Source organism: Ahaetulla prasina, chromosome 2 (assembly GCF_028640845.1).
Source record: "Ahaetulla prasina isolate Xishuangbanna chromosome 2, ASM2864084v1, whole genome shotgun sequence".
Classification (NCBI taxonomy): Eukaryota; Metazoa; Chordata; class Lepidosauria; order Squamata; family Colubridae; genus Ahaetulla; species Ahaetulla prasina.
Genome location: NC_080540.1, coordinates 291,056,527 through 291,069,109, shown reverse-complemented (window position 1 = coordinate 291,069,109; position 12,583 = coordinate 291,056,527). Strand labels below are relative to the sequence as shown.

The 12,583-nt window shown below is 44.9% G+C and overlaps 1 protein-coding gene across 3 annotated transcripts in view; it reads right to left on the bottom strand.

Annotated features, from left to right (window-relative positions):
* Positions 1 to 12,583, bottom strand: part of ZBTB7C (zinc finger and BTB domain containing 7C) — a 144,934-nt gene that overhangs the window by 17,314 nt on the left and 115,037 nt on the right. For all 3 annotated transcript variants that reach the window (XM_058171007.1, XM_058171006.1, XM_058171008.1), the window contains one exon: positions 1,920 to 3,095. In XM_058171007.1, coding sequence (XP_058026990.1) covers positions 1,920 to 3,079 — 1,160 coding nt within the window. In that variant the 5' untranslated portion in view covers positions 3,080 to 3,095. The remainder of the gene's footprint in view (positions 1 to 1,919; positions 3,096 to 12,583) is intronic.

Below are 12,583 nucleotides of genomic sequence, written 5' to 3'. Positions count from 1 at the left end.
AGGAGGCAGATGGAAAGCCACATCCGCATTATTGGCCCACAACCTTCATGGAGATTCCATGAAGTCACCAGGAGCTCGGCTCAAAAGAAACTTAAGTTTTCTTTGCTGGAACTACCAATAGTTTGGATGTCATTTTAAGTCAGGGACGTTACGCACGCTCAGAACTTAACTACACAGGACGAAGCCAGGGTCCTGCCACGTCACGGACATTTCCTGAAATAACCTGACCAGCTATGCTGGTGGCCGTACGGAAGGACAGAGGTGCACAGTTGTCTCCTCTTCCATGCAAGGAGTCTCTGAAAAAAGAGAATGGGGATGCTGCAAGGTCGTAAGCTTGAACATCGGGTCCTAAGTTTTCAAATGCCGTTGTAACTTTGGTCAGTAAACGAATGGTTATAAGTCGAGGACTATTTTGCAACATTCATTCCATCAACTGACAAACTCCTGCTACACTGTCCTGGATACTCCTGGATACACTGTCTGTATGTCTACTGTCCATTTGTGTGTGTCTGTCTGTCTGTCCGTCTGTCTACCTGACTATCCATCTATATCATCCATTTCTTTCTCTCTCTGTCTCTCTCTGTCTCTCTCTCTTTTTAATTGTGCCAGTGGGTCCATGGTAAAAATGGCAACAAAAGTTTCTTTCTTTCTTTCTTTCTTTCTTTCTTTCTTTCTTTCTTTCTTTCTTTCTTTCTTTCTTTCTTTCTTTTTCTTTTCTTTCTTTCTTTCTTTTTCTATCTATCTATCTATCTATCTATCTATCTATCTATCTATCTATCTATCTATCCATCCATCCATTTGTGTCTGTCTGCCACCCCCCCTATTTATCATCCATTTGTATCTGTCTATATCTATCTATCTATCTATCTATCTATCTATCTATCTATCTATCTATCTATCTATCTATCTATCAATCAATCATCCATTTGTGTATTTGTCTATCTGTCTATTTATCTGTAGTCCTTAATTTACAATCGTTCACTTACTGACCATTCAAACTTGCAATGGGACTGAAAAAAGGGACTTATGACCATTTTTCACACTTACAATGGTTGCAGCATCCCCATGGTCATGTGATCCAAATTCAGATGCTTGGGAACTGACTCATATTTATGACAGTTGCAATGTGATGGGGTTATGTAATCCCTTTGTAACCTTCTGACAAGCAAAGTCAATAGGGAAGCCGGATTCACTTAATAACCGTGTCACTAATTTAACAACTGCACTGATTCACTTAACAAATGTGGCAAGAAAAGTCATAAAATGGGGCAATAACAAATTTCTCACTCACTTAACATAAATTTTGGGCTCAACTGTGGTCATAGGTTAAGGACTATCTGTATCTCTATCACCCATCCATCATCCATCCATCCATCCATCATCCAATCATCTGTCCATCATCCATCATCCAATCATCATCCATCCGTCCACCCATCCATCATGTTATCCATCATCCATCCATCATCCAATCATCTGTCCATCCATCCATCCATCCAACCATCATCCATCCATCATCCAATCATCTGTCCATCCATCTATCTATCCATCCATCATCCAATCATCTGTCCGTCATCCAATCATCTGTCCATCATCCATCTGTCCATCCATCCATCTATCCATCCATCATCTGTCATTCATCCATCATCCAATCATCTGTCCATCATCCATCCATCTAGCCATCCATCATCTGTCATCCATCCATCAACCAATCATTCGTCCATCATCCAATCATCTGTCCATCATCCATCTGTCCATCCATTCATCTATCCATCCATCATCTGTCATCCATCCATCATCCAATCATCTGTCCATCATCCATCCATTCATCCATCATCCGTCATCCATCCATCATCCAATCATGTGTCCATATCCATCCATCCATCCAAGCACGTTTACCATAATTTCAAGAGCATGCAGACCTGGTGAACCGGACTTCACAGATGTTGCACATATACGGCTTCTCCCCCGTGTGGGTCCTCATGTGCCGCGGGAGCTTCCCAGCCCCCATGATGATTTTGTTGCAAATGGGGCACTGCTGGGAAGCTTTGGGTTTGATCTTCCTTTCCTCCGGCCAGCGAGGAAAGACTCGACCAAAGTGGGCGTTGCTCAGGAAGTTCAGGTAGGCGCTGTAATCGTTTTCGGCCTTGATGTGCCCGAAGGGGGCCGCGGCAGTGTTGGCGAACACGTCCTTGAAGAGGCTGTTGGGGAAAGGGGTGGGCAGCGGCTCCTCTTTCTCCTCTTCCTTGATCTTTTGCTTTTTGATCACCAGGTCCAAGGGGGTGTTGTCCACCTGCTGCTCTTCCACTTGGGCAAAGGGGCCAAAGTCTCCGTTCCATAGATGGGGGAAGAGCTCAGGCATGAAGGGAGACAGGACCGGCCTGCGTTCTGGAAGGGTCACTTTAGGATACAGGTTCTCCCTTAAGAGGGATTCAATAGAGAAGTCTCGGATGACACCCAGTGAGCCATTGGAGCTGCCGGATGGAAATCGGGTGGAGAAGACATCAGTGGCCTCTTGGAAGGGTTCCTCAGGAAGGTCTGGCTTAGAAGGACTCTGGTGGCAACTGAGGTCTTGAGCATCTGATAGATTCCGATGGGCGGAGTCACCTGCTTCTTCTTCCTCCTCCTCTTCCTCCTCTTCCTCCTCCTCTTCCTCCTCTTCTTCCTCCTCCTTCTCGCCTCCCGCCGCTTCCCCAGGCTCTATTATTTCAAGGCAGACATTAATCACACACTGGATCTCCAGCATCTTGGCCGCGTTGAGGATGTGCTTGACGTTCGCCGTGGTGATGGTCAGAGTTGAGGTGTAGGCGAACTCAAGGATGGCCGAAAGGGCTTCGGGCTTGACGAAGTCGATCTCGTATATGTAGGGCTGGTCCGCTAAAGTGCCGGTGGTGAAAAGTTTTTTAAAATACTGGCTACAAGCAGCCAGGACAGATTTGTGGGTTCGGTATTCCTGATCTTGGACCAGGAGAATCACGTCGCAGAGAAGTCCATCGTTCCGCTGCTCGTTGAGGCCACAAAGGACTTCACTGCTGTGGTTTGGGAAGGGGATCCCGATGAGGTCCTCAATGCCATTGGCCATATTCTCCTGCGGAACCCTAGAAAGGGATACACAAACAGAGACATGCCGTAAGTCAGGTTCCCTTACTTTACTACGGGGGCGCAGCAGTTAGAATGCAGTATTGCAGGCTAACTCTGCCAACTGTCAGCAGTTTGATTCTCTACCGGCTCAAAATTGACTCAGCCTTCCATCCTTCTGAGGTCGGTAAAATGAGGATCCAGATTGCTGGGGACAATATCAGAGGTGGGTTTCAGCAGGTTCTGACCCAGTGATGGGTTTCAATTTTTTTCACTACCGATTCTGTGGGTGTGGCTTGGTGGGCATGGCAGGGGAAGGATATTGTAAAATCTCCAGTCCCACCCCACTCCAGAGGAAGGATACTGCAACATATCCATTCCCTCCCCACTCCAGGAGAAGGATACTGTAAAAGGGCCTCTGTGGCTCAGACTGGTAAGACAGTCTGCTATTAACACAGCTGCCTGCAATTGCTGCAGGTTCTAGTCCCACCAGGCCCAAGGTTGACTCAGCCTTCCATCCTTTATAAGGTAGGTAAAATGAGGACCCAGATTGTTGGGGGCAATAAGTTGACTTTGTATATAAATATACAAATAGGATGAAGACTATTGCTAACATAGTGTAAGCCGCCCTGAGTCTTCGGAGAAGGGCGGGATATAAATGCAAATTAAAAAAAAAAAATCCCCATTTTTTTCCACATCAACTGGGACTCGGGAGGCAGAGAATAGATGGGGGTGGGGCCATGATCAGGAGGAAATGGGGATTTTGCAGGAACCTTTCCCTGGATTGGGGAGGGAATGGAGATTTTACAGTATCCTTCCCTTGCCACGCCCACCAAGCCACACCCACAGAACCGGTTAGTAAAAAATTTTGAAACCCACCACAGGACAATATTATTATTTTATTATTATTATTATTTAGATTTTTATACCGCCCTTCTCCCGAAGGACTCAGGGCGGTGTACAGCCAGATTAAAACAGTGCAATATACAAATTAAAACAACAGTTAAAATAACATATTATATAATTGGCTGAAAATTAAAATCGTCAAATTTGATTCAAAAATAAAATACCCCAGTTAAAATTATTAAAGTTCAAAAAATTTAAAAAGTTAAAAAGTTAAGCCAGTCCCGCTTGAATAAACAATTCAATTTCAATTCACGGCGAAAGGTCCGAAGGTCAGGTAGTTGACGCAAACCAGGGGGAAGTTCCAGAGGGTAGGTGCTCCAACAGAGAAGGCCCTTCCCCTGGGGGCCGCCAGCCGACATTGCTTGGCGGATGGCACCCTGAGAAGACCCTCTCTGTGTGAGCGTACGGGTCGGTGGGAGGCATAAGGTAACAGCAGGCGGTCCCGTAAGTACCCGGGCCCTAAGCCATAAATATACAAATAGGATGAAGACTATTGCTAACATAGTGTAAGTAATATGCTGACTCTCTAAACCGCTTAGAGAGGGCTTTAAAGCATGTGAAGCGGTATAGAAGTCTAAGCGCTATTGCTATTACTTTCAGCCAGAAAAGCTGCTGCTTGGCTAACGGGGGAGCCTCTCCAGCAACCTGAATGGAGAAGACTTCATCCAACTCATTCCCCACAACTCAGCCAGTGCAGTTGGCACAGCTTGGAGCCCAGCATCATTCCCAGCTGCCCCAAATCATGACTGCGATTTCTGTATTCCCTCTAACCGTTGGTATTAAATTGTCGTATTTCAGAGGAGAGAAGGGGAACATTAAAAAATACGTGAAATAATCAATGTAACAAAAGCACAGCAAACTGAAATCAAATCGACCGGTGTTGTTCTTTTAGTTTCACACCTCTTCTTGGGAAGGAGGACTTCGGTGTTTTTGGAACCGAGAATGCTCCCGATGCCCCCCCAAAAAAACTGTGGTTCAGACTGGTAAGACAGTCTGTTATTAACAGCAGCTGCTTGCAATTACTGCAGGTTCAAGCCCCACCAGGCCCAAGGTTGACTCAGCCTTCCATCCTTTATAAGGTAGGTAAAATGAGGACCCAGATTTTTGAGGGCAATAAGTTGACTTTGTATATAATATACAAATGGATGAAGACTATTGCTTGACATAGTGTAAGCCGCCCTGAGTCTTCGGAGAAGGGCGGGATATAAATGCAAATAATAAAAAAAAATTAATATTAATTTGTTCGCTTGACATGCGATTTCTCCAGCCCGCTCTTTCCGAAGAGAAACTCAAGAATGGAATATTTCTCTGTATGTAAAAGGAGAGTTAAGGTCCTAGGGGAGGATGAGAGTTTATGGATAGTTAGCATATGTTTAGCTTATGATTGTTAGATGTTTGTTATACCCTGTATTTTGCTCTGAGAAATCTGGGGTGGGGGTGGGAAAAGGGGAGAGGGGGAAGGAGGGGAGATATTTGTTAAAATTTTGTAAAACTTTTTCAATAATAATAATAAAAAAGAATGGAATAGCAAAAGGCGACCCTCGAAAAGTTGGATCCTGTCACTCTTGCTTTTTCAACCTACCCAACCATTGCTTTAGTCCGGGGGTCTCCAATCTTGGCAACTTTAAGACCCGTGGACTTTAACTCCCAGAATTCCTCAGCCAGCTGGCTGAGGAATTCTGGGAGTTAAAGTCCACGGGTCTTAAAGTTGCCAAGATTGGAGACCCCTGCCTTAGTCTGCTCTTCAGGGACTTTTCAAAGTTTATTAAGGAGGCTCGGTGGGAGTTTTCTGCTCACTGCAGAACACCCCCCCCTTGCTGTGTCCTTCAAAGCCCTCTACCACCTTCATCTCATCTCATCTCACACAAACACACTGGCATTTTCCCTCCCCTTCGTGGTCTCTTCCATCTGCTCCCCCGCCTTTATCTAGAGGGCTTCCAGCAAACAGGACCGCCTCCCATTATTTCTCCTGAGAAGTTGGCTCCCCCACCTTCATTTCATCAACCCTCCCACTGGAACATCAAAACATCCCCCACATTCTGTCCTTTTGACATTCTCTCCTCCCCCCCAACTCCCCACCCCCCACCCCATCCCTGCGCTTGAGGTAGCTTGGAGTTCACAATGGGGAGTTAGGACCTGCCTGGCTTCCCTTTTGAGACAATCCCAGATGCTACTTTGAAGGAGGTCTATACTGAGACGGTCAGGTCTCACCCGGGGCTTTTTCCCAAAGGTGCTTTTCAGTCTTGTCTCCAGAAGTTGTGAATGCTCCAACACCGGAAGTTTTTAAGAAGAGATTGGACAACCATTTGTCTGACATGGTATAGGGTTTCTTGCCTGAGCAGGGGGTTGGGCTAGAAGACCTCCAAGGTCCCTTCCAACTCTGTTTCTATTCTATTCTACTCTACTCTACTCTACTCTACCCTACCCTACCCTACCCTAGTCTAGTCTAGTCTATTGTAGTTTTCTATTCTACTCTATTCTATTCCATATTTTCTTTTCTTTGCTTTTCTATTTTCTTTTCTATTCAATTCTATATTTTATTTTATTTTATTTTCTATTTTCTTTTCTGTTCTATTCTATTCTATTCCATATTTTCTATTCTATTCTATTCTATTCTATTCTATTCTATTCTATTCTATTCTATTTTCCATTCTACTCTATTCTATTCCATATTTTCTTTTCTTTTCTAGTTTCTTTTCTATTCAATTCCATATTTTATTTTATTTTATTTTCTATTTTCTGTTCTGTTCTATTCCGTATTTTCTCTTCTCTTCTCTTCTTTTCTCTTTTCTTTTCTATTCAATTCCATATTTTCTATTCTATTCTGTTCTGTTCTGTTCTATTCCTATTTCTATCCTACCCCAAAAAAGTGACATGTGACCATTTTTCACATAACCATTGCAGCATCCTCAGGATCACGTGATCCAAATCCAGATGCTTGACAACTGGGTTCCTATTTACGACCGTTGCAGTGTCCAGGGGGGAAGGGGTGGGGTTCATGTGATCCCTTTTTGCGTCCTTCTGACCAACCACGTCAACGGCGGGGGGGGGGAGCCAGATTCACTTAACCGCCGTGTTGCCAATTTAACCTGCAGCGATTCACTCAACAGCTGTGGCAAGGAAGGTCGTAAAAAAAGGGCAGAACTTACCGATCACGCTCAACAACATACACCTACGGCTCAATTGCGGCCATTAAGTCGACAGACAACCGGCATTGCCCTCTCCTTTCCCAAATGATGTCTTGAGTCTCAGCAACTTTGCCTCCCTCCAAAGAAAACTCGCTTTTTTGAAGGTTGGGCGAGAACAACATATCCTTCCAAGACAATAAGCTAAGAAAAAAAAACACCCTTCCAAGCTAAGGGGGAAAAAAACCCTTGCAAGCTAAGAAAAAAAAACCCCAGTTGCCGACCGATATCGGCGTGTTTAGGGATTGAACTTAAAACATGCCAGGAGGACAAGCCGCCCACCATGTCTGGTGGGCACGGAGACCTAATATTATCCTCCACCTACCCTGCCAGCAACTATCACAATTGCCACCTGTGTTTTCTGGCTACACATGAAAGAGAGTGTTTTCCACCCTCCGCCGAACTCAGGGTTGAACTTTCTTGCCTTTTGATTCCTTATTGGCACCCTGCTTTTATTTCATTCAAGGTGGGCGTACACAAGGCTTCCCTTCCCTACTGGGTTTAACAACAATCCTCCCCATTGGGCTTGGGCCAGGGGGTGAAATCCAGCAGGTTCTGACAGGTTCGGGAGAACCGGTAGCAGAAATTTTAAGCAGTTTGGAGAAATGGCAAATACCAACTCTGGCTGGCCCCAGAGTGGGGTGGGAATGGGGAGTTTGCAATATCCTTCCCCCAGGAGTGGGGTAGGAATGGAGATTTTGCAGTATCCTTCCCCTGAAGTGGGGTGGGAATGGGGATTTTGCAGTATCCTTCCCCTGGAGTGGGGTGAAAATGGGGATTTTGCAGTATCTTTCCCCTGGAGTGGGGTGGGAATGGGGATTTTGCAATATCCTTCCCCCAGGAGTGGGGTAGGAATGGAGATTTTGCAGTATCCTTCCCCTGAAGTGGGGTGGGAATGGGGATTTTGCAGTATCCTTCCCCTGGAGTGGGGTGGAAATGGGGATTTTGCAGTATCCTTCCTCCAGGAGTGCGGAAGGAATGGGGATTTTGCAATATCCTTCCCCTGCCACACTCACCAAGCCACGGCCACCAAGCCACACCACACCCACCAGGCCACGCCCACAGAACTCGTAATAAAAAAATTTGAATTTCACCACTGGCTTGGGCTGAGAGAGAGAGAGAGAAGCTGGCCCAAAGTCATCAGCTGGCTTCCATGCCTAATGATGAATTTATAGGCTTCGAGTTATAGCCGTCATTGAGTCCCACAATTACAGTCATTGTGACGGTCGCAAAGCAGGTCATCATAGGGAGGGGACCCAATTTTACAACCCATTTCTGGGTGGTTGTTAAACAAGTATTGCAGTCGGTAAGCAAATCCATTGTTCATTATGGTGTTTGTTTTTTTCTTGCATAAATGGAAGGAAATGTCGGTTTCAAGCAAGCAGATGGTGAATTACGGCCATGTGACCACGAGATGATGCAAATGGCCATAAATACAGTCCTGGGGGGTGGGCATGGAATGTTGGAATCAAGTGGTAAGCAGTAGTCATAATTTTGAACAGTTACTAAATGCCTAGTCGTAAGTGGAGGACTATCCATTGAATCTACAATCTAAAATTTATCTATCTATCTATCTATCTATCTATCTATCTATCTATCTATCTATCTATCTATCTATGTGTCTGCGCCCACCGAGCAGGGCCCCCTGCCAGAAAGTGACTTGGAAAGTGAGGGGGAAGGGCCATCAGGACTTACCTCGGGAGCACCGGCTTCCCTGGCTCAGCCCTAGGAGCCAGAGACAGGCCAGATAGAGGAGATAACGAGGCCTCCATCCCCTGACTCTTCCCCCCCCCCCGGCCATGCTTCCAGACCCGGCTGATGGCAATCAGGCCTGGCTGGACCCTAGGTTTCGTAGGCAGGAGAGGCGGGAACAACAGAAGCAGATGTGGGGCAGGACTAGGAAGTGCTGAGTCATGGAGCCACACCCCACAGGATATAAAAGCAGCAAGGGCTGCTATGCCTCTTTGTAGCAGGCAAATCAACTGCTTGACTAGAGCTGAAATACTGTTTGTTGACTCATCGGCATCAAGGAGATAACAGAGACACTTGGGCAGATGCTCGCTAGTTTGCTGCCAGAGCTGATAATGCTGGCTAATTAAGCCATCGCACGGACTGAGGCGAGGGGGAGAGAACACTATCTATCTACCTACCTACCTACCTACCTACCTATCTATCTTGGAATACTGCATCCAGTTTTGGTTGCCACGATGTAAAAAAGATGTGGAGACTCTAGAAAGAAGAGAAGAGCAACAAAGATGATGAGGGGACTGGAGGCTAAAACATATGAAGAACGGTGGCAGAACTATGTCTGATGAACAGAAGGACTAGGGGAGACATGATAGCAGTGTTCCAATATCTCAGGGGTTGCCACAAAGAAGAGGGAGTCAAACTATTCTCAAAAGCATCTGAGGGCAGGACAAGAAGCAATGGGTGGAAACTCATCAAGGAAACAAGCAACCTAGGAAAAATTTCCGGAGAGTGAGAAAAGTCAATCATTGGAACGACTTGTCTCCAGAAGCTGTGAATGCTCCAACACTGGAAGTTTTTAAGAAGATGTTGGATAACCATTTATCTGAAGAGGTGCAGGTGCCTAAGCAGGAGGTTGGACTAGAAGACCTCCAAGGTCCCTTCCAATTTTATTCTATTCTATTCTATTCTATTCTATTCTATTCTATTCTATTCTATTCTATTCTAGTCTGTCTGTCTGTCTTTCCATCTATCTATCTATCATTAAGTGAAATGGACAAGAATTCTGGGGGAACCTTTCTTTCTTTCTTTCTTTCTTTCTTTCTTTCTTTCTTTCTTTCTTTCTTTCTTTCTTTTTTCTCTTCCTTCCTTCCTTCCTTCCTTCCTTTTTCTTCCTTCCTTTTTTTTTTTTTTTTTTGTTTACATTTATACCCCGCCCTTCTCCGAAGACTCAGGGCGGCTTACAATGTATAGGGCAATAGTCTCATTCTATTTGTATATATTTACAAAGTCAACTTATTGCCCCCCCAACAATCTGGGTCCTCATTTTACCTACCTTATAAAGGATGGAAGGCTGAGTCAACCTTGGGCCGGGCTCGAACCTGCAGTAATTGCAGGCTTTGTGTTCTTAATAACAGGCCTTACCAGGCAGAGCTAAACCGGTCCTTCCTTCCTTCCTTTCCTCCTTCCTTCCTTCCCTTTCCTTCTCTCCTTCCTTCTTCCTTCTCTCTCTCTCTCTTGTGCTATTTCCTTTTTTCTTTCGTTTTTTTTTATGGGGAGTGGTGAGATTAAAAAAAATAGGGAAGCCCTCAGTCAGGATCTGCTCTCAATCCAGTAAAGTCAGAACAACGAGCAGTCAGTGGCCAAAGCAAGAGTTGAAATTCCCAAATATTTTACGCCAGTTTCACTTTCAGTGTGTCTTAGCCAGGGGATGTCGATGCTGGCTGCAGAATTCTAGGAGTTGAAGTCCACAAGTCTTAAAGTTGCAAGGTTGGACACCCCTATATAGATACACAGGATGCATACAGAAAACCCCATGGCGTGCTTAACTAAGTTAAAAATATATCTTAGTTACATTGTGCTTGGTTAGGTCCTATGCAGTTTACCAGGTTGTAGCAATTTAAAACTTTATCAATTACTGCTCAAGATACTGTTCAAAGTCAGAAACAAGAACCAAATAGGAACCAAGCCAATGGTGGTTTTCTACCGGTTCGCCCCGGTTTGCCAGAACCGGTAGTGCTGGTGGCAGGAAGTTCCGCCCGGATGCCATCACGGACGCTCTGCGCAAGCACAGAAGGTTTTGCACATGTGCAGAAGCACCGTGCACGAGTGTGCTCCCGGTTCCGAACTAGTAGCGATGGAAGAGGGACCCGCTACTGAACCAAACATTTTGTCAAGACCACCGTTCCAAGTTTTGGTTTGTTTGTTTGCGTTCGTTTGTGAGTACAGCATTCAGGGAAACCTTTTTTTAAATCTAACTTAACTCTCAAAATCAATTTGTGGTGGTGGTGGATGCCGATTGATGTATTTCTTGGAAATTGATGGGCGAGTGGAAACCTAAGTGGGCCTCCGCCCCAAAAGGAACCACTGATTAAAAAAAAACAAAAACCGGTCCTAAGGCATTTATCTCCACAGTGTTTCATGTCCAAAAGATAGCACACCCACTCAAACCAGTAAATCAAGGTCATTTCCTCCCCCGGAGGTCTGGAGGCAACACAATGATTTCAGTCTAGTTGATGTAAGAATGACATGATTCTGAATTTAGAATAACAGAGTTGGAAGGGACCTTGGAGGTCTTCTAGTCCAACCCAATGCCTAGGCAGGAAACCCTACACCACTTCAGACAAATGGTTATCTGTTGTGACCCAGGCCCAAGTAGGTAGTAGAAAACTCAGTCAGTGAACAAACAAACTTTATTCGAACAGCTGAGAATTATTTCATTTCTAGCGTAGTTCGTCTAAATTAAAGCAAATTCCTCCCAATACAAATTCCTTAGTCCTATCGCAAACCTTGGTCAATTAGGCAAACTGCCAAAGACCTTTCTTGATAAACGTTCAGAAGTCAAAGATGCAAAAATAAATGCAAGACGTAGACGAAGAAGAAGATGCAGTTACCAATGTTGTTTTCCGGCAAAGCCCAAATGCCATTGCTGGTCTATTTTAAGCCTTATGGGAGGGGCCAATCATCTCTTGGCCCTACTCCCGAGTCGTCCTCTTTGCTTGAGCTGCTCTTGCCTTCTGGCAGCTCTTCTTATGCGTGCATTAGGAACAGGCTCCTCCTGTTCCTCTGGCTCACTACTATCAGTCTCTGGAGGCTCTGGAGTCCGCATCTCATTCCCCAAAGGCCCTGGCCTCACCTCAGCCTCATCGCTGTCCGACTCAGTTGCCAGCTCCGCAGGCTGCTGGCGGACCACAACATTATCCAACCTCTTCTTAAAAACTTCCAGTGTTGGAGCATTCACAATTTCTGGAGGTAAGTTGTTCCACTGATGAATTATTCTCACTGTCAAGAAATTTCTCAGATTTGGAGAGATGGAAAAACCTACAACTTTCACTTATGGGAAGGATAGCAATCATAAAGATGAATATATTACCAAGACTATTATATCTATTCCAGACAGTACCGATAAAACTTGAAAAAACTTATTTTCAACACCTTAATAAGTTAACAAGAAAATTTATAAGGCAAAGGAAAAAAGCTAGAATAAGTATAAAGATGCTACAAGATATGAGGTTATGGGGAGGATTTGGACTGCCGAATTGGGAACGATATTATCAGACAGCAGCACTGACTTGGATGAAGGAATGGGTGGAATTAAGGAACACAAGACTATTAACTTTGGGAGGACATGACTTGCAACTGGGATGGCATGCTTTTTTATGGTACAGGAGAAGTAAGATACATACATACTTTCCCAGACACTATATAAGAAACGCATTGCTATTGGTATG